Raw genomic sequence first — 18980 nt, 5'->3', positions numbered from 1 at the left:
CCGATAGGGGGGCACATAGGAGGAAGCGAGTGGGATGATGGGATGGTGGCAGGTCAAATAATGGGGGCAGATAGGGGGCATAGGGAGAAGGCAGTGGATGACGGGATTGGTGGCAGGCAGAATGGAAAGGTGCAGATGGGCCCTGGGGAAGGCAGTGGATGGATGGGTTGGTGGCAGGTCAAATAATGGGGGCAGTCAGTATGTGATACATCGCTATATATATTTATATATACATATATATCAACTATCTATCTATCATCTATCTCTATCTGTTATAAGTAAATATTCACATAAATATGTATTGATATATACATATATATATACATTCATGTATGGAGTATAATATAGATACACACTCACAATACATGTGTATGTATGTACACGAGCGCCCATTGAATAGATAATAGATAGTAGATAGATATAGATACACACACACACATATTATACATATATATATATATATATTATATATATTATATATATATAGTTATTATATTTTTTCGCATACATGTAGGTTCCGCATGCCCATTTGAATATGCAGATGGGCCCCGGGGGAAGGCAATGGATGATGGGATCGGTGGCAGGCAGAAGGGAGGTGCAGATGGGCCCCTGGGAACGGCAGTGGATGATGGGATCAGAGGCAGGCAGAAGGGAGGTGTAGATGGGCCCCTGGGAAAGGCAGTGGATGATGGGATTGGTGGCAGGCAAAGGGGACCCTAAATTTCTAGCATCCTAGGTGTTCTTGCAGGGCAGAGGAATGGGGCTGGAATGGATGACCCTAGGGACACCTTCATTTGCAGCCTCCCCGGTGTCCATGCAGGAAAGAGGAATGGGGCAGCCTCCCAGGTGCTGGAGTGGATGACCCCCTAGGTGTTCATGCAAGACGAGCACACCCCCCTCCCCGGGGGGAAAGGAAGGAAGGCCACCGGAAGGGAATGGGGTCAAAAAGCAGCCCAGCATCATGGGGAACTTTGCAATCAGTAACTTTAGCGTTACGTGCGCTGCTGCCTACTACACCAAACATTTTGCAACACATTTCGCAAGATACGGGAGACCATGGCTGGCTTCCACTTTTACCCGCAATGGCCAAAAGGGGGAGGAATGACGCTTAAAACTAGGGAGCGTTGCGCAACGGGCTCCCATAGAAATGAATGGCGTCTGGAAGAAACATCACGCTTTCGTGTTATTGCGCAACGTTCGTGATGCTAACATTGCGCGATAGGCGGGGAAATACCAAAAACTCGGGTCTGATAAACCTCATGTCAACTCAGTCAGGCAGGAAATGAAGATAATTTCCTGAGAGACCTGAAAGCAATCTGAAAGATTTTGCAGCTGGTAGTGAGTGTCCTCATCCACCCACTTTTGCGACCTGTAAACAGGTTTGTATGTTGTACATTTTTAAAAGCCTGGTGGCTGTTCTGTCTCAAGTCATTTCTGATGGTAAGGCAGGGTGGGCAACTACAGAGGCTGGAGTCTAAGGCAAACCTATATGGGCATTTCTTGGCAGATTTGTTTGCCATAGCTTTCCTCTGAGGTTGAGAGAGTGTGGATTGTCCAGGATTTCAACCTGATCTCTGGGATCCTAGTCCAGCATTCAAACCACTACATCATGCTGGATTCCATTTTAAATGCTACCAAGCCAGTAAGACAGAGAAATGTGTGTGTCAAACAACAGTGATTGAAGCCTTTCTCAACTCACCTAAAACCGTTTTTCTCCAGCTCACCCACATCACACCCACAATACTCATTTTTAAGCATGCCTCTTGAAAATCGGTCAAACCAGATTGAGCATCGAAACTCAGCTCACCATGGGGTGAAATGCAGAGGTGTAACATAATAAAAACGTATTTGTCTAGAGGCCAGTGAGACGGTCATGAAAACGGAATTCCCCCCTAATACATGAGAGTGTGACAAGGCTCAAACAATGAGGCTGGCATTAAAACTCCAGTCTACTCTGAAAGGACTACCGTATGCTCTTTATGCACTGTACGGGAATCAGAGGGGCACTTCATCATAGTTCAAGAAAGCAAAGAACTGGCTCCATTCAGCTGGCCTCGCAGAAATGAAAGGGATAGGGAAGGAATTTTGTACTGCGAGGCTGAAAACAGAATGGAAATGCATCTGTACATTTCCAAGGAAGGCTTGCGGGATGTTTGTAGGGGGAAGGAAATGTGCACAAAATGAGTCTCCCTTTTTTAAAAAATGTGCATATCTAAAATGTGTACATTCAAAGTTTTCAAGTATATCAATCCAAGTGTGTGCAAAATGCACATGCTAGGGAAAACAGCATTAAGAATGTGTCTATTTTGAAACATGTACACTGAGACAGGCCACCAATTATCGTGTAAAAAGAAGGAAGAGAGTCTGGCATCTGATATTTAAGTCAATGGGATGAAAACAATCATGAGAAATTGAGAAACTCCATGAGTATGAAACTGGCAGGGATTTTTTTCATCTCTAAGAAATGGATGAACAACATGTCTCACCATCTGGACAGAGAGCTGGTCATACAACGGTGTGGAGTCTGGATGCTCTCTGTTCAACTGCACCTTCTTCAGCAACACATTTGACAAGCTGCTGCCCTCAGCTTTAGCTGCCTCTACTACATCATGGTTGTAAGACTGGTGGACCCACTTTCATAGAATCATAGAGTTGGAAGAGACCACAAGGCCATCCAGAACCTTGTAGGGAATGAATAATGGGTGCTACAGCTGGGCAAACTTATGCTTGTTGATCTGACTCTTTGTTAAGAGAAGATATACCAGCCAGAGCCAGGGCATGAAAGATGCATCATTAGAATGAAAGAACACATTTGAAACCTAAGCATTTTTGGCCACTAGTACTGATTTGTTGCTGTGTGTTTTTCAAGTTGTTTCCAACTTAGGCAACCATCACAGGGTCTTCTGGGGCTGAGAGAGAGTGTGATTCACCAATGACTTTCCATGCTGAGCAGGGAACTGAACCCCGATATCCATAGTCATAGTCCAAAGCTCAAACCAACACCAACACTGGTCTTCTGTATAGAGAAGGCTGCTCATGGTAGCACTGTTCACTACAGCAGCCTAATTTAGGTTGGAGAAATATTTATATTTATATATAGGTTGAGTCTCCCTTATCTAAAATGCTTGGGACAAGAAGGTTTTTGGACTTTGGAAATCAAATGCATATATGTGCAAAATGAAATATCTTGGAGATGGGATCCAAGTCTAAACAAAAATTCATTTATGTTTTATTATACCTTATATGCATAGCCTGAGGTTAATTTACAATATTTTAAGTGCATGGAACACGAAATTGGTTGTACTCTGAACCATCAGAAAACAAAGGTGTCACTATCTCAACCACCCCGAAAAAACTGTCTAGTTTTTGGAATAATCGAATTGAGATTTCCGGATAACGAAGACTCAACCTGCATTTATTTATTTAATTTATACCCTGCCTTTCTCCTGGTATAGCTCCAAGGCAGATCACAAGCATTTAAAAACGGTTACAGTACAAAATATTTATACAAAAGATTAAAAACGACTGAACAACGTTCTTTAAAAACACAAAACATAATTTTGTTTTTGCCATTATCAACTGGGAGTTAGAAATCTTTGCAGATTTACTGCTAAATGACTAGAGATGTACAGAGAATTCTAACTATTTTCTACCAGGTATGATCCATGTGGAGCACCCTGAACACTTCAAACACAAACACACAGACACAGATGGATATTAACTGATGGAACAAGGTCCTAATATATAACCAGTCCTCCATGAATTCTGATCTACTTTCTCCCCAGATTATACACTGTTATTATATGGAACCAAGAAATCTAGTAGATAAACATGCCAGCATGCACCTTTAAAATGTAGGAGAGAATGAGAACTGTTCCACCAACCTGTCCCACCAACCCAATAATATTTGTCTCCCCAGTCCACATTTCTAAGACTCACCAGGTTTCTTTTGCTGCTTCCTGGATCTGAATCCTCTCCAGCTCGACAAGACAAGGGAGGCTCTGTAAAATCCAAAGCAAACATTCAATCCATACTATCACTGACAAACCATTTCAGAATACTTAGGCCAGGCAATAAGCTACTTTCCCCAGGCACATCCTCAGTCTCTGGCTGTATCTACACGCCGCAGATTAATGCAGTTTGACACTGCTGTTAATTGCCATGGCTCCATGCATAGAAATATGGGAGTTGTTTGTTTTGTGAGATTTAGCATTCTCTGCCACAACTAACTACAAGTCTGAGGATTCCTCAGGATGAGTAATGACAGTTAAAGCAGTGTCAAGCTTTATTAATTGTGCAGCGTAGCAGCAGCTTCTGACAGTTGCACGGGTCTATTTTCAGGGTTCTTATAGGACTAGGGGTGGGCAACTGTGGACTGCTTTGGGTCTGTATTGGGACAAATATGGGTATAAATAGACAGCCACATTAATTCCATTGCGACCTTGGAGGTTGTATAGCCCACAAGAAAACCAAGCATTCCCCCTCCAAACACGTCTTATCGGGTAGAGAAAAAATTTTCACCATGTTTTTGGGCCTCTCTGCATCATTTTAGATTAACAGAGGCCTTTTTTAATTAGAGAAAATGACAAAGTCACATCTTTTTATACTTTCTGCTTTACAAAAGGCCTTTCCTGGACCTAAAATGGCCTGGGAAGCCCCAAAATCTGGCAAAAGGTTCCTTATGTTTCCCTACAATGCATTTAGGGGAATTTTCTTTTTTAAAAAATCACCCCCAGGGATGTTGGTAATAAAAATGGCCGTAGGGGATCACATACAGCCTGCAGATTTTTCTGGTGAGAATATTGAGACAATATTTGAAGGCCCACATGCCACCATATGAACAGACTGAGATTCGCCATTGAGACCGGACTCGTGTGTCCTGCTGATAAGATCTGTGAGTATAAGGACAGTGGCCCAACCCTATGTCATGACCTCCTTTCCTAGCTTCTTAAAAGGCCTCTTTGTTGAGGCTCGTTCTAAAATGAATGCGGCCTCCCTTTTCCAACTATCACTTTTACGGTTTCAACTGTATAAATGTTGCATATTGTTTTTCATCAAATGCATTTAAATGCCATCTTTTCTTAGCTCGATGATCCCACCTCTGGCAAGAAGATTTGTACTGAGAAGTAGTATAGAATATATTAAGTAAACAAATGCAGTCACCTTTCCATTTTCACACATTTGAAATCTGCGCCCTTGCATATCTGCAGGGGGCAAACAGAAGAGGACTAAATAGGGCGTGTGTCCATGGTCGTGCACGCTCACAAGCTGTCACCGCATTCAAGCCAATGGGGCTTGAATATCATCAATCAAAGACTTTATTACAGTTAACAACTATAAGGCAAAACGATGACAACACAACTACAACAAAATCAATCAAAACATCCCAGGGCTTGAAATATTGGCAAGTTTCTGTTTTCACAGAAGGGGATCCAGAACGGATCCCCTGTGAAAACGGAGGGATGACTGTAAAAAAGCAGATTGCTCTACTACAGGTTTAAGGGAGGAAAACACTCTGTAATACTTGGCATGTACTATCACTATTGTTTTGAGTTGCTTCCGAAACCAATTTAAGCACAGCGCTCACATAACACATATACTCTGTCAAGAAGCCCTTAGCTTTGTTCCCAGAATCTGACAGCAGCAGTTTCATCTATGAATGAGTGGGAGAAAGCATTCAGTCAACTTGACGTGTGTGCATGTGTCTGAGTGTCTCCTACAATGATTAGCACTCCATATGGAATGACAATACCCAACTGACTGAAAGCTGCTAACACAAAAGATCATGATGCTTTCAGAAGGAAACCTTGTGTTTGACGCACTCTCTCTCCAGAAGCAGAAGCACCATTCTGCGTGGAGACACGCCCGTCCTTGTAGGTGTCGCAAGAATTGAAGAAAGGCGGTGCATATCTCATATTTGTCCAGGTTGATAGCTGCTAACTCAGTCTGGTCCAGGAAAAGGTCACTGTTGGTGTCCAGCTTGGAAAACATCCAGCCATGGAGTCTTTGCAACTGGCCACCAGGCTCTTATCCAGCACTGCACGCAGATGGTGCAAAAAACACACAGCAGAAAAGATGAATGAGACAAACAAAGGTGCCTTTGTGTTTTTTTCAACATACATCAAATGGGTGAAGTTATAATAAGAGCACTCTGTTATCCACAAATCTATGGGTGCAGAATCTGGCTGCAAACTTAGCAATCTGAGGATCTTAACATTCTAACACTTTTTCTAACAGTTAACCAGCCGTCAAGTGTTGATAGGTTTATGCTGTGGTGGGCACCCTCTGCAACCCTGATGGCAACACTGCCCAATTTTCAGTTCATCTGGAGCTCCAGCCATGTTGTCATGGTCCCCATTTTAGTAAACTGAAGTTATGCATTTATTTTGAGTTTTTGTGGGGGAATGGCTGTTTTAATTTTCATTTTTTTTCATCCCAGAGAGCCTGAGAGGACCCAGAAGGCCTGCATGAAGCTTATGGGCTGCATTTTGCTTCATCCTTGTCATAGAGGATGGCAGGCATGCTGGAATTCTGAACAGAAATACCTCTATGAGAAGGTGATAATACATTGCAATAGGGTGTTGCAAGACCCCCTTATTATGTACAAAGCAACTAGCTAACCTTATGAGTAATAAAACAGGCTTGAATAAAAATGTACAGGTAATGCTTGGCCAACTCTCGAAGCTACACAGAATGGTTCCCTCATTGGCAAGCAGAAATCATTCAGTCCAGCATACATGCTTTGCTACCCTCTATTTAAAAAGCCACATTTATTATGCAAAATTGCTTGATTGTATAATTTAAACGGTTTCAGGATTTGGCTTTCCTTTGACGCAGTCATTTATTATTTAAAGCCTGTAGACATGCAGAATTCTGACGTAATCTCCTGTCACTGATGCGAAGATTTCCAGGATTTCAAATTTGGATACGGAAATGAATTTTATGCAAGTAGGCCCCCATTATTTGACCTGCCACCAATCCCATCATCCACTGCCTTTCCCCAGGGGCCCATCTGCACCTCCCCTTCTGCCTGCCACCAATCCCGTCTTCCACTGCCTTTCCTCAGGGGCCCATCTGCACCTCCCCTTCTGCCTGCAACCCATCCCATCATCCACTGTCTTCTTCTAGGCCCCCATCTGCCCCCATTATTTCACCTGCCACCAATCCCATCATCCACTGCCTTTCCCCAAGGGCCCATCTGCACCTCCCATTCTGCCTGCCACCGATCCCATCATCCACTGTCTTTCCCCAGGGGCCCATCTGCATATTCAAATGGGCATGCGTGAACATACATATATGCGAATATATATATATAACTATATATATATGTATGTATATATATATATATACATATACATGTATATGTATATGTATATATATATATTCAAATGGGTGCTCGTGTACATACATACATGTATGTGAGTATATATATATATATATATATATATATATATATACACTCACATACATGTATATATATATATACATATTTATGTGAATATTTACTTATAAACAGATAGAGATAGATAGATAGATAGATAGATAGATAGATAGATAGATAATGTATATAAATATATATAGATCGATGTATCAATACTGACTGCCCCCATTATTTGACCTGCCACCAATCCCATCATCCACTTCCTTACCCCAGGGGCCCGTCTGCACCTCCCCTTCTGCCTGCCACTGATCCCATCATCCACTGCCTTCTCCTAGGCCCCCTATCTGCCCCCCTAATTTGACCTGCAACCCTCCCAAAGAAAGCCCTTGGACAAGTCACACTGTCTCAGCCTCATAGGATGGAAATGGTGAACCCCATGTGAACAATTCTCCCACAGCCAGCATGTGCATATATATGATTGCTCATAGCGATCATATAGATGCACACACTGCAGGCGAAAACAGGAAACAGGAGACTGGAAGGGGCTTCTCCCCCTTTCCCCTCTCCTCCCCCCCAAAGCAAAAAGGTCAGGATGCCACCAAAACCTCCAAGGCGCATGCACAAATATGTTGTTGCGAAATGCGAAAGACAAAAGGAAGGCGCAAGTGTAGTAAATAGTTCCGCAATGCGTGATTTCGCATCACGGAAATCGCAACTTTCGCGCAACGTCGCGCTATTGTAGCGCTAACATAACGTTACAGGTGAATGACGGAAAAGCAAGCAATATGGTAAGACATCATGCGAAATAGTCATTTCGCAACATTCTTTACACTTCCTTAGCGCAATTGCAGGGTCCAAAACTTGAGTCTGATAAACCTCATAGTGAGACCAGCAGCAATGGCCAGAATATCTGGAAGGCCAAAGGGAAGAGGATTTACCCCATTGCCACTCCACCATGTTAATCTCCTGAGGAGAAGAGATCAGAGAGCCAGCTGAGAAACATCTATGCTGTGAGGGGGAGACCCCATCCTGCCCCAAACATTGATTTATCAAGGTTCATAGACATTAGAGTGCAGCAAAGCTTATACTAGCAGTGGAGACTATCACACTGGGAGGGTGGGGTGGATCAGGGGATTAAAAAGGCATTTTCCTGGGAAAGTCATGCAATTGTGGCAAAGATTTTCACACACATCGCGATCTGAGAGGACTTATCCCGGGAAGAACCAGGAATGCTCCAGCATTTGTTTGTTGCTGGAGCATTCCTGGTTCTGCTTGGGATAAGTCCTCTTAGATTGCAACTTCATCTGAAAATCTCTGCCACAATTGCACGACTTTTCTGGGAAAATGCCTTTTTAATCTCCTGATTTTCCCCATGTGATAGTCTCCAGTGTGTGGGTTAGTGGTGCTTTTTTCCTCAATGGCTAATTTTTATTTTGCTCCCTATTTATGTACTGAACTCTCATTATTTTGTTGCAATTGAATCTGTGCTATTTGTTGGGTTGCAGACACTGTGCCTTTTCCTCACTTGGTACTATACTTCTGACTTGTGGCCTTATTCTCTCACAACCTCTTCCATTTGTCTTCCGCACAGGATTACTGAAAGATCCAGTGACCTGAAAGTGTTGACACCTATGTGACGTGAACTGTGCCATTTTCATTTCCTATAAAAAGATAGTTGTCCAACATTGTTGATGATTTTATTTCCCCAGGGACTTTCATTCCTAGCTGTGATGAAGATGGGTACTACCGCAAGATGCAGTGTGATTCAAGCAGTGGGGAATGTTGGTGTGTTGATCATCTTGGGACAGAGCTGACAGGAACACGGATGCATGGGAATCCAGACTGTGGTAAGTGAGTTGGGCAGAGGGAAGAGAATCTATAGTACAACAAAAATGTACCTAAAATAGTTGCAGTCTCCAATGTTTCCATTCAGTGTTCAGACCAGCCAGTTAGCCATGCCTCCTTTCAGAGTATTCCTTTCTGTTCTTCATCCATCTGGTTTTCTTTTCAGCCAGTATTCTGTGGACACTGAGCATTATATATCCTAATCCAGCTGTTTAAAGAAAAATCCTTTTTTTCTTCCTTAAAAATATGTGTGTACACCAGGATGGTGTAGTGGTTGGAGTGTTGGATGATGACTCTGGAAATCAGGGTTCGATTCCTTGCTTGGCCATGGAAACCCACTGGGTGACCTTGGGCGAGTCAGCAGCCCAAGAAAACTCCACGGTAGGGGTCCTCAGCCCCAGAAAACCCCATGGTAGATTTGCCTTTGGGTTGGGCACATAACAACAATCTACTTCTGTGAACCTTGGAGCATTCCAAACCCTGCCAGTTCCACTCTCTTGTGCACGGTGCTCTTTTGGCTACTCAGAAAATAAGCTTGCTATTTGTAAAAGTGGTTGGGAAGGTTCCTTTTTTGACAATAACTCCCAATCTTCCCACAATCCCCTATAGAAAATCTTTCAGTGAGAAATGGGAGAGCTATGACTTTCACAGGTTTCTGGAAGGTAATTAAGCAGTATCATTGCTAAGGCATTGTTGTTGTTGTTGTTGTTGTTGTGTGCCTTCAAGTTCTTGCAGACTTATTGTGACCCTCATGATTATCATGATTTGGCAAGATTTGTTCAGAGGAAGTTTGCCTTCCTCTGAGGCTGAGTGGGTAATTTGACCAAGGTCACCCAGTAGGTTTCCATGGCTGAGAAGGGATTTGAATCCTAGTGTCCAGAATCCTAGTCCAACATTCAAATAATTACACCGTACTAGCTTTATAGGTAGGTTTACCAGAGTAAAACAGGAGCAGGCTCTTGTACCATTAATGATTGGATAGAGGAGGGAATTTCAATAGGTATTGCTTGTCATACAACTAGGTAACAAGCAACACCTGCTAAAATTCCCTCTTTTACACATAGGGGCCTCTCTCCAGTTTTCACTCTGGCATCTCTACTTATAGGGGAAGGAGCACAGAAGCCATCAGCTCTTTTTGTTCTAAGTATGAATCAGAGGGCTTGGTTGATCAAGAGGATATTGTTATGACATTTATGTTGTTTCATACTTCACCTTCCCTGATCTGTGGGATATTCAAGGCAGCCTTTGGAAGAGAAAGCGAGTCTTATGCTACCTTTTATAATATGCTTATTTCCAAAATATACATCGACTGCAAAGGTGCAGAAGCAAGCAGACAGAAAAGCAGTGCTAAGTCAGCAATATCCTGCCATTCCAAAAGCCTTTGTTTCTTGAAAACCCTATACAGCCTTGTTATAACAGGCAAACCCGGCTCCCATTCTAGTGAATGGGAAGTATAGTCCCATTTTTAACGTGGTTAGAGATAAGAGTGACGCAATTGTTCATTAATGCCATTATCCCCTATCAACAGCCAGGTGATAGCCAGGGTCATTTCTGAAGAAAAGAACAGCATGGTTCACAAATGTGTCTCTGTGCAGGATGTTAGAATGTGTGGTCTGACATCACTGGGACCATCTTTTTATTTAAATTTATGCTGTTGAACAGAAAATCTACCTGGCAAATACGGACATTTGATGAAATATATCCCTTTTCCTACTGGTGTCTTCCTTTTTCTTGTCGCTGCAGATGATATTGTTGGATTCTCAGGAGACTTTGGGAGTGGTGTCGGATGGGAAGACGAGGAAGAGAAAGAGACTGAGGAAGCTGGCGAGGAAGCCGAAGAGGAGGAGGGAGAAGCAGGAGAGGCAGATGATGGAGGCTACATCTGGTAGAAGCAACTCTAAGAACGCAGTTTGGTCAGGATGCTGGCTGTAGGGCTGGGAGGCTGTAGTCAAAACTCAAAGGAGAGGAACAGCTTAACAAGATGATCAGGAAACACAGCTGAATGTAACTAACTATGGCAGAACATGTCTGAGTGTGAGTGTGTATGTGTGTGTGTACACATGTGTGCGTATGTGCCTGCCTGGATGAGCCCATTCTTTTGACATATGGCCGTGGGTATGATCTGTTTTCTCCCATCTTAGCAGAGGTCAATGCTGAAGCAAAGCGAAATGGGAGAGGGAAAGTACTCAGCATTGTAGGTTCATTCAGATGGTCATTTGGAAAATGTAATTTAATTTATGAATTGTCAGTGACCCATTTCAGCTCCTTGCTAGATTCAAGGTATGTGAAATACATTTGCTGCTCCCCAAGTCCCTGCATATCTAGCTGTGGCACATAGCCATATCCTGATACATATCTTGATATATAAATGTATATAGACACACACATCCTGATGCACGAGATTGCTTCTGGCATTTTGCAGTTATGCTCTGCAAATAGCCAGAAAATCAGACAGGTGTCCTTGAATCTTCGTGACAGCCAAGGATACATGACCAGCAGGATTTGCCTGACAGGCCAAGGATTAGAAGCAGCCCCTCTTTTTCAACTAAATGTTACATATCAAACAGGGATATATAGCCTACAGCTGGTTATCTACCATATTACTACCATGTTTCAGCCGCATAAAGGGACCTGCAAGATACTGCCTCCCTGAAATTTTATGCCAGGTATCTTGATGCTGAGTTAATCACTGACTCACAATCCTCTCTGATGGACTTGTCCCTGCTCTAGAAAGCTTCCAAATTTGTCTCTCTTTTATTTCTAGTTGTTTTTCATTTGTTTTGCCAGCTAGAGCTGTGGGATGAATGATTTCCTAGTTGCCTCTGGGTGCCCTGCTAGACACATGGAGGGGTGAGAATATTGTTTAAGATAAAGATCAGACGACTAAAGCTATTGGCTGTGGAGGATCACTTAGATGGGCAACCCAAAACAAAACGCAGCCCTGGCTAGCCCTTTATGGTGCTGGCATGATAAAAAGAAAACCATTGCTCACCAGTGGTGAACCAGCCTTTCCAACAATTTATCTCTGAATAATCTGAGATTGGACTGTTTGCTGTACTGTTGGTGGGTTGGTATGTTTCTAGCTAGTCCCAGTGCTCTCTGCCTTCATTCTTTCCCAAAGTGATGGGATTTTATGTTTTTCACCTAGATTGTGTCAATCCACCACAGTAAATTTTACATTTTCTTTTAGGGAGAGAATTTTCTCACTTCCACTGCATTCAGAGACACTCAGTGCTTTGTAGATATGTATTCTCACAAGTGTGTAATGGTCAGTATTGTGACTCGGTGTGCTTTGCAACCACCCATGGCCAGATGTGGCATAAAGGAATGGTGTACATGTGTGTGTGCTTGTATGCATGTGTAGAAAGGGGGTAGCCAGTGTGACTTACATTGAGCATTCCAAAGCTTGCGCAAAAATTCTGGGTTAGAGCCATGTAGGCTTTATGTTCTTCAGCATACCCTTAAAATATACAAAACTGAGGGTTTTCAAAATGAGTTAATCTCCCAGCAAGCTCCACTACATGCTTGCACATAACAGAGAATTTGTGTGTAGCCCACCTGTGATAATAAAATGCACCTTGCTGTGTTGATCTTGCTACCTTCCCTCTTGCCCAGGCTTACTCTTTCTCTGTGTTTCTATATACACTCTTATGCACTCACACACCTGCACTGATGCTTCACAAGCCTCTTGTGTTCAACTTTTTCTCCCTCTTTTCTCTCCAGAGAGAATAATAGATTATGACTGAGCAAGACTTGAGCATGTCAGTAGCAGAAGAGTGTGACCTTTTCAGTCAGTGCCCTACAGGGACTGCTTTTTCTTAGGGATTGCAGGTTAATATTCCGTCTCCCTGCCTCCTTTCCTCATCTTTCTGCTGCTAAAAGTCTGTCTGCATCCTGCTAACTCATACTCAAGCTTCAGTTTCTCGTATCTCCACTTTGCAATTCTCCTCCTTACTTTTCCATCATCTTTGGGGTCTTTCTCCTTCTCTCTGCCCCCTGCCTCTGTGTAAGTGGCACTGGGCATGAACTTCTTAGTTATGCATGTTGAATATATGCCCATAAGCATATTGTTCAAATCAAAAAAGCAATCATTGCTAACTGCACTCTTCAGAGCAGCACCCCCAGATTACCGTAATCACAAATGAAAACTTTGGTCAGTTATTTAGTAAAATTGGCACAAATTCAATATGAGAGTTTATTTTGGTTGTATTAACCAGATTTATGGTTTAGGGTTCCTTGTCCTTCATTCATCTTTGACAATTGGCTTGGGTCAGATGATAATATTGTTTTTCCAGAGAGTCAGATAAGGCGTGACATACAAATGGTGTTCCATAGCATTGACTCTCTTTCTCCCGTTGCCTCTGTTAATGGTTTTGGTAGGTTAAGAAGTCATCTTCTCAAAAATTGTATGTTTCTAGCTAGTCCCAGTGCTCTCTGTCTCTGTGTGATTGGCAACGATGCTGAGAGAAAAGGCACAAGCATGCTTGGAGACATTGTTTTAAAAGAAAACAATCTGTTGCTGTTACTTGCTGCTCTCTGCCTAAAAAGTGAGATATTACTTGTCAATAATCTTGCTAAAATATTCCTTTGGTTTTTTATTTTTTTTAATGAAGATCACTTGAAAATACAAAAAGAGAATCCCCAAAACAATTCTCCAAATGCACAATTTTTGAAATAACAAGTAAACAGGACTCATCTCCCTCTTGCAATTTTAACATTTCCAGCAATAAAATAATTCACAGTAATATTGTTAGCTATTTTTACTCAAAATACAAAACAAAACAAAAAAATCCACCAGGTACCGAGTAATGATGTTCCTTTTCAATGGGTTACTTCTAAGCTGTGGAAATATGTACAGTGGGACCTTGTTGTCTGCTGGAGTTTGGTTCCAGGATCCTCCGTGGATAACAAAATCCATGGATACTCAAGTCCCATTAAATATAATGGCTTAGCAAAATGGTGTCCTTTATATCAAATGGCAAAATCAAGGTTTGCTTTTTAGAATTTATACTTTTTTGGGGAATATTTTCAAGCCGTGGATGCTTGAATCTGTGAATTAAAAAATCCATGGATAAGGAGGGCCGACAGTATAAGCACCATGAAATATGATGACTCCATAATAATATGGTCAGCCTTTTTTATAAAAGAAAATGAAAAACTCATTTCTGTTTCCTAGCTTTGCTTGTTCAAAGAGGCAATGGTGAGAATAAAGATATGGGTGCTCACTCTAGAAAGCAAACATTTCTACCAGCTCTCTCTATCTCTTTAAAAACAAAACCAGAAGGCTCTGTTGTCTGCTGCTAGCCTTATGGGATGGAATTCAGTATCATCTACTTAACTGACAAAGGGGCAAAACAGATGGCACTGAAGGGGCAGCATTAACTCTCCCCCCCCCCCCCGAGACAGCTGGATTGGGGCTGTGGCAACCTCATGCCATGGCCCAAATCCAGTCAGCTTCTGCCCCAAATAGGAATGGAAAAGGTCTACTCCTATTTGGAGTGGAAAAAAGCCACCCTGTCCACAGCAGCAGCGGCTTTTCAGCATTTCTGTGGTGCGGCACATGTAAGGCCATGCTGCCAAAATGCTGTGAAGCCGGTGCACATGTGGTCAACCATACAACCTCCTGGCAGTGTTGGGGTGGCATCAGAGTGTGCAGCATCTAAATGCTGCACTCAGACCCTGCCCCCAAGCCAGCACAAAGGGACAGTCTGCTTTGCCCCTAAGTAACGTCTTCTGGCCATGCTCCAATCAGAATGGGCCTCCTTCCCATGCAGCTGATGCCTGGCAAGATAAGTTGGGGAGGGAGTGACTGTGGCAATAATGTCTCAATCAAGACTAAATAACAATTGTGAATATGGAATATGGAATTGTGAATATAGAATCTAGACTTAATCATAAGTGTTCCAAATTCACAATCACTACTTAGTCCCGCTTCAACGCTATTGTTGTGATCATAACTCTCCCCACCTACTTTACTGGGCATCAGCTGCATGAGAAGAAGGAAATCCATTCTGCTGTTGATTGGAGAGAGGGTGAATTGCATTTCTGTCATGTATGGATGGAGTATTAGGCCCAGGACACTCCACAAAAACTTTAGTTAAGTATATTTAACTAAGTAGGTAATACAGAATTCCAGTCTTTCGTTTTAAAACCCATTGTTTATATCTTTGGCTGGTCCATATTACCCATTCTACATCTCCTGTCTTCAATGCTAAATAAAGCAGAAGACATTTTTAGTCTCAATGTATCTCCACAAAGGAAACTCCTGAGGGGCTCCCATCACCTATTGGGCTTGGGTACAAACTGAAGACATCTTGTTTTTCCTAAAGCTGTCAATTGCTATCCTAATAGAGACTAGATAGTTCTATAGTGTGAGCTTTTTGGTCACTGCAGGCAGGGAGAGGTATATTGTATCTCTGTAGCACTTCTTCTGTTATGAATCTAACAAACAGCAGAGAATCAAGACCTAGAATTAAACCATGTTATTCAAGTCTCAGTCCCCCTCACACCCCCAGTCCTTTTTGCTTTTGACCAACTATGAAGCATACTAAGAATTAAAAAGGAAAAGAAAAAAGAAAAAAACAGAGGGTCTCTGAGTGCATATCTGGGATTATGTGGTAGGTCTTTGTCAAGTCATGGGTCTCACTTTTGAGTCAGTCCCTGAGGCCCAGGACTTTCTACAAAGGAACCAGTGCACCAGGAGCTTGGTAGGATAGAGTCAGGGAGAGAAATCACCTCTCCATGCTCTTAATTAAAATAAGTAGCCCTGATTTCAAAAAACACCTCTCATTTTTCTCCCAACCAAGAAGCCAGTTTGAACTTGCATTTCAGGAAGCAGGACTTCGCACCCACCTCTCACAACCCCTTCCTTTTCACAGCTCTCCCACATGAGATCATGAGTTGTTTTCTGTAAGAGCAGGAACTGTCTAACCAGTCAGAGAATTCAACACCACACATGACTTGTGTTGAAAAAGAAATAATTAAAGATTCTCCTTCCCCAAGGGAATTGAGAAGGATATCATCACCATGCTATCACCACATCAAACACTGAGCTCCATCACTGGAGCTCCACATTTAGGCTTGCTCTGACAATTCCAACTATTTTGGTCATCTTTGGGCTGGCAGATTGGGAGAAGAGATAGGCACTGTCTTATCATACTGTTACAATGAACCAGATTAGGAGACAGGAATTTTAGAACACAACATGGCATTGGCATGAAGCCTGGTGTGTGTGTGTGGAGGGGGTGTCTTTAAGATAACTTTAAAAGAAACAGAACTTGGAATAGTTTTTTATTCTGACAACTCAAATTGTGCTGAATACCTATTTTGAAAATTGTCTGAAAAAACAACCTTTTTAGCTCTGATATGAACAAGCCATGAAGCATGAGGCTCTATGGGTGCTGTTTAATTGCCATTCCCATTGTCCCATCCTTTTGGCTAGGGCTGATAGGAACTGCAGTCCAACAACATCTCAAGAGCCATGTGTTCTGCAGCCTAAAAGTAGCAACATGGGATCTGAATATGTTTAAATGTGGAGAAACATCAAGTCTTCAGGCAACTAGCCACCCCAGTAACAGATTATAGTCTTCATCACTACTTGTCTACTTCATACAGTACATGTTTAGGTTTACCCCCTCATACATTTATATTTTTATGTGTATGCTTGCAAGTATGAATGTATTGTTTTACGCTGGTTTCCAAGAAAATGTATGGCAGTGTAATTTCTTGTCAGAGGGCTGTGTTTGGTGATAGCTCCCTGTTTGGAGGCTTTCAATTAGTAGCAATCCTGGACTTGCCTCTGTGTCATGTATGAATTGGCTCTAGCAATTTGATCCTTGTAGCATTTAGTCAGATTATTATTAAGTAAAAATTCCCCTTCTGTTACTTTGGGCCTTGAGGCTCAAGCTAGTTTGATTCAGTTCTCTGCTTAGAGTATCACAAGCCTTCTCAGACCTTACTTAGATCAAGGAGAAACTACCTCCCGCTAGAACATCCTTTCTGACTGTGGCCTAAGTAAGTGGACTTACATGGAAGCTATGTTGATTAACATTAGATGAATATAAAACATCAGTTGCAACCAACCCACCCACCCATAAACATAGGAATTTATTCCCTTGATTTACAACCATTTGGGATACTCTGTGGAAGGGCAGAGTCTTTCTTTTGATTCCAGAGAACACCTACAAAGGATGGATACCAAGGGCAGGAAATCCTTGTATACATGAAGAGAAAAGCATGCTTGTTGCTAAGGTCTGCAATGATCTTCTAAGCTAATCCATCTATCACTAATCATTCTGTATCGTGTTTCTTCCAAAGGTCTTCATTCATCTCATGGTCTTGACTTCATTTTTAAACTTGGAGAATAGAATGCAGTTCTTGAGCCTCTTGAACCTAACATGGAGTATGGTATTGTTGGAAATCCTTGCCCTCCCCTACCCAATCCCTAACTTGATTTCTTTAGGTGCTTTCATGAATTTGAGTGCAACTCTTCTGAAGCATATTGTTTGAGGATTGCATCTTAAAGCTGCTCTAAGCACCATGAGAAACAAGTTCAGTCAAAAAATGACTGTGGTCCTCAGCCCATAATCTACTCTTCTGCAACAGCTAGTAAAACAGGACAGGGTAGCATATCACAGCCTGCATTAAGAAAAAAAAGTCTTGCTTGTTCAGTGGGTCTCAGATGAGCACTGATATGTGGATTCAGCTTCCATCTTGACCTCCTTCTGGTGCAGAAGCTTCTCCACATCGATTTCCCAGAGCTTGGTTAACATGCTAGCTGGGGGATTTAGGGAGTTGTTATCCAAAAGAGTAAAAAATTCCAAGCTCTAGGATTTCCCATGCTCCGTCAAGGTAATTGTGTTTAGGATAAGGCTGTTGGATTCACCAGTGTGCTGCTTTTGTAATCTTTCCCCTTTGCAAAAACATGCATATATCTTCCTCACCTTTGCTTCAAAACCTTAAATAGATCATTTCCACACACTTTTATCACAAGCCTCCAAGTCTCCTTGCTCACTACATGCAAAACTAGAGGTGTCCATTCCAATCTGTTTATTAACTTTTTCTCCTCTCTACTGGACCTCAGCTCAGTGTTGATGGAAAGACTGTGTATATTTTAAAAAGAAGAAGAAGAAAAACACCCGTAGATAACTATCTTAAAATTGTTGAAATATGTTGTCTCGGTGTTTTCTTTAAAGAACAACAACAGCATTATATGCTTAATAAATCAGAACTGAGAGAGAAGCAAACCTGCCTATATAGCCTGAAAACATATTTTAAAAAAAGTCTTATGTGCAATAATAACTTTTGAACTTTTAGAGGTAAAAATCGTGTTCAAGTGCTTCGATTTCAGTTTGTATATTTAAGTGCTGCAATTGTATCTCAGTAATTATAGATGTTTAAAACAAAACAAAAGTAAAAGCCCCCTCCCCCTCCCAAGTGTTAGAATGTATGTGTGCATTATGATGGGCACTAGAATACCACGGGTACAATCCCGCCAAAGCAAAAAGCCTTTGAAACTCCCTTGGGAGAGTTAAGCACTTCCTTAAACCTATCCCAGGGAAACCACGATGAGACTTTTAAAAGAGCTCATGTTTGGCGGGATCTTGCCCCAAGCGTTTGTTTGTTTTCCCTCTTCCTAGGGCCCCCCTCTCCCTTTCTCCCACCTGTGACACTCTTGTACTGCTTCCCTATGGCTTCCTGGGAAATCTGTTTCACATTGTTGATCTCTGCCTAATAACTTACTTAACCTAAGGAA

The 18980-nt window shown here is 42.1% G+C and overlaps 1 protein-coding gene across 4 annotated transcripts in view; it reads left to right on the top strand.

The window, feature by feature from the left end:
* Nucleotides 1-12816, top strand: part of SPOCK2 (SPARC (osteonectin), cwcv and kazal like domains proteoglycan 2) — a 108090-nt gene extending 95274 nt beyond the window's left edge. For all 4 annotated transcript variants that reach the window (XM_042459637.1, XM_042459636.1, XM_042459639.1 and 1 more), the window contains 2 exons: nucleotides 9091-9228; nucleotides 10970-12816. In XM_042459637.1, coding sequence (XP_042315571.1) covers nucleotides 9091-9228; nucleotides 10970-11115 — 284 coding nt within the window. In that variant the 3' untranslated portion in view covers nucleotides 11116-12816. The remainder of the gene's footprint in view (nucleotides 1-9090; nucleotides 9229-10969) is intronic.
* Nucleotides 12817-18980: the final 6164 nt, after the last annotated feature.

The sequence above is a fragment of the Sceloporus undulatus genome, chromosome 3 (assembly GCF_019175285.1).
Source record: "Sceloporus undulatus isolate JIND9_A2432 ecotype Alabama chromosome 3, SceUnd_v1.1, whole genome shotgun sequence".
In the NCBI taxonomy this organism is placed as follows: Eukaryota; Metazoa; Chordata; class Lepidosauria; order Squamata; family Phrynosomatidae; genus Sceloporus; species Sceloporus undulatus.
The sequence above is the reverse complement of the archived record's forward strand: the minus strand, read 5'-3'. Positions and strand labels throughout refer to the sequence as shown.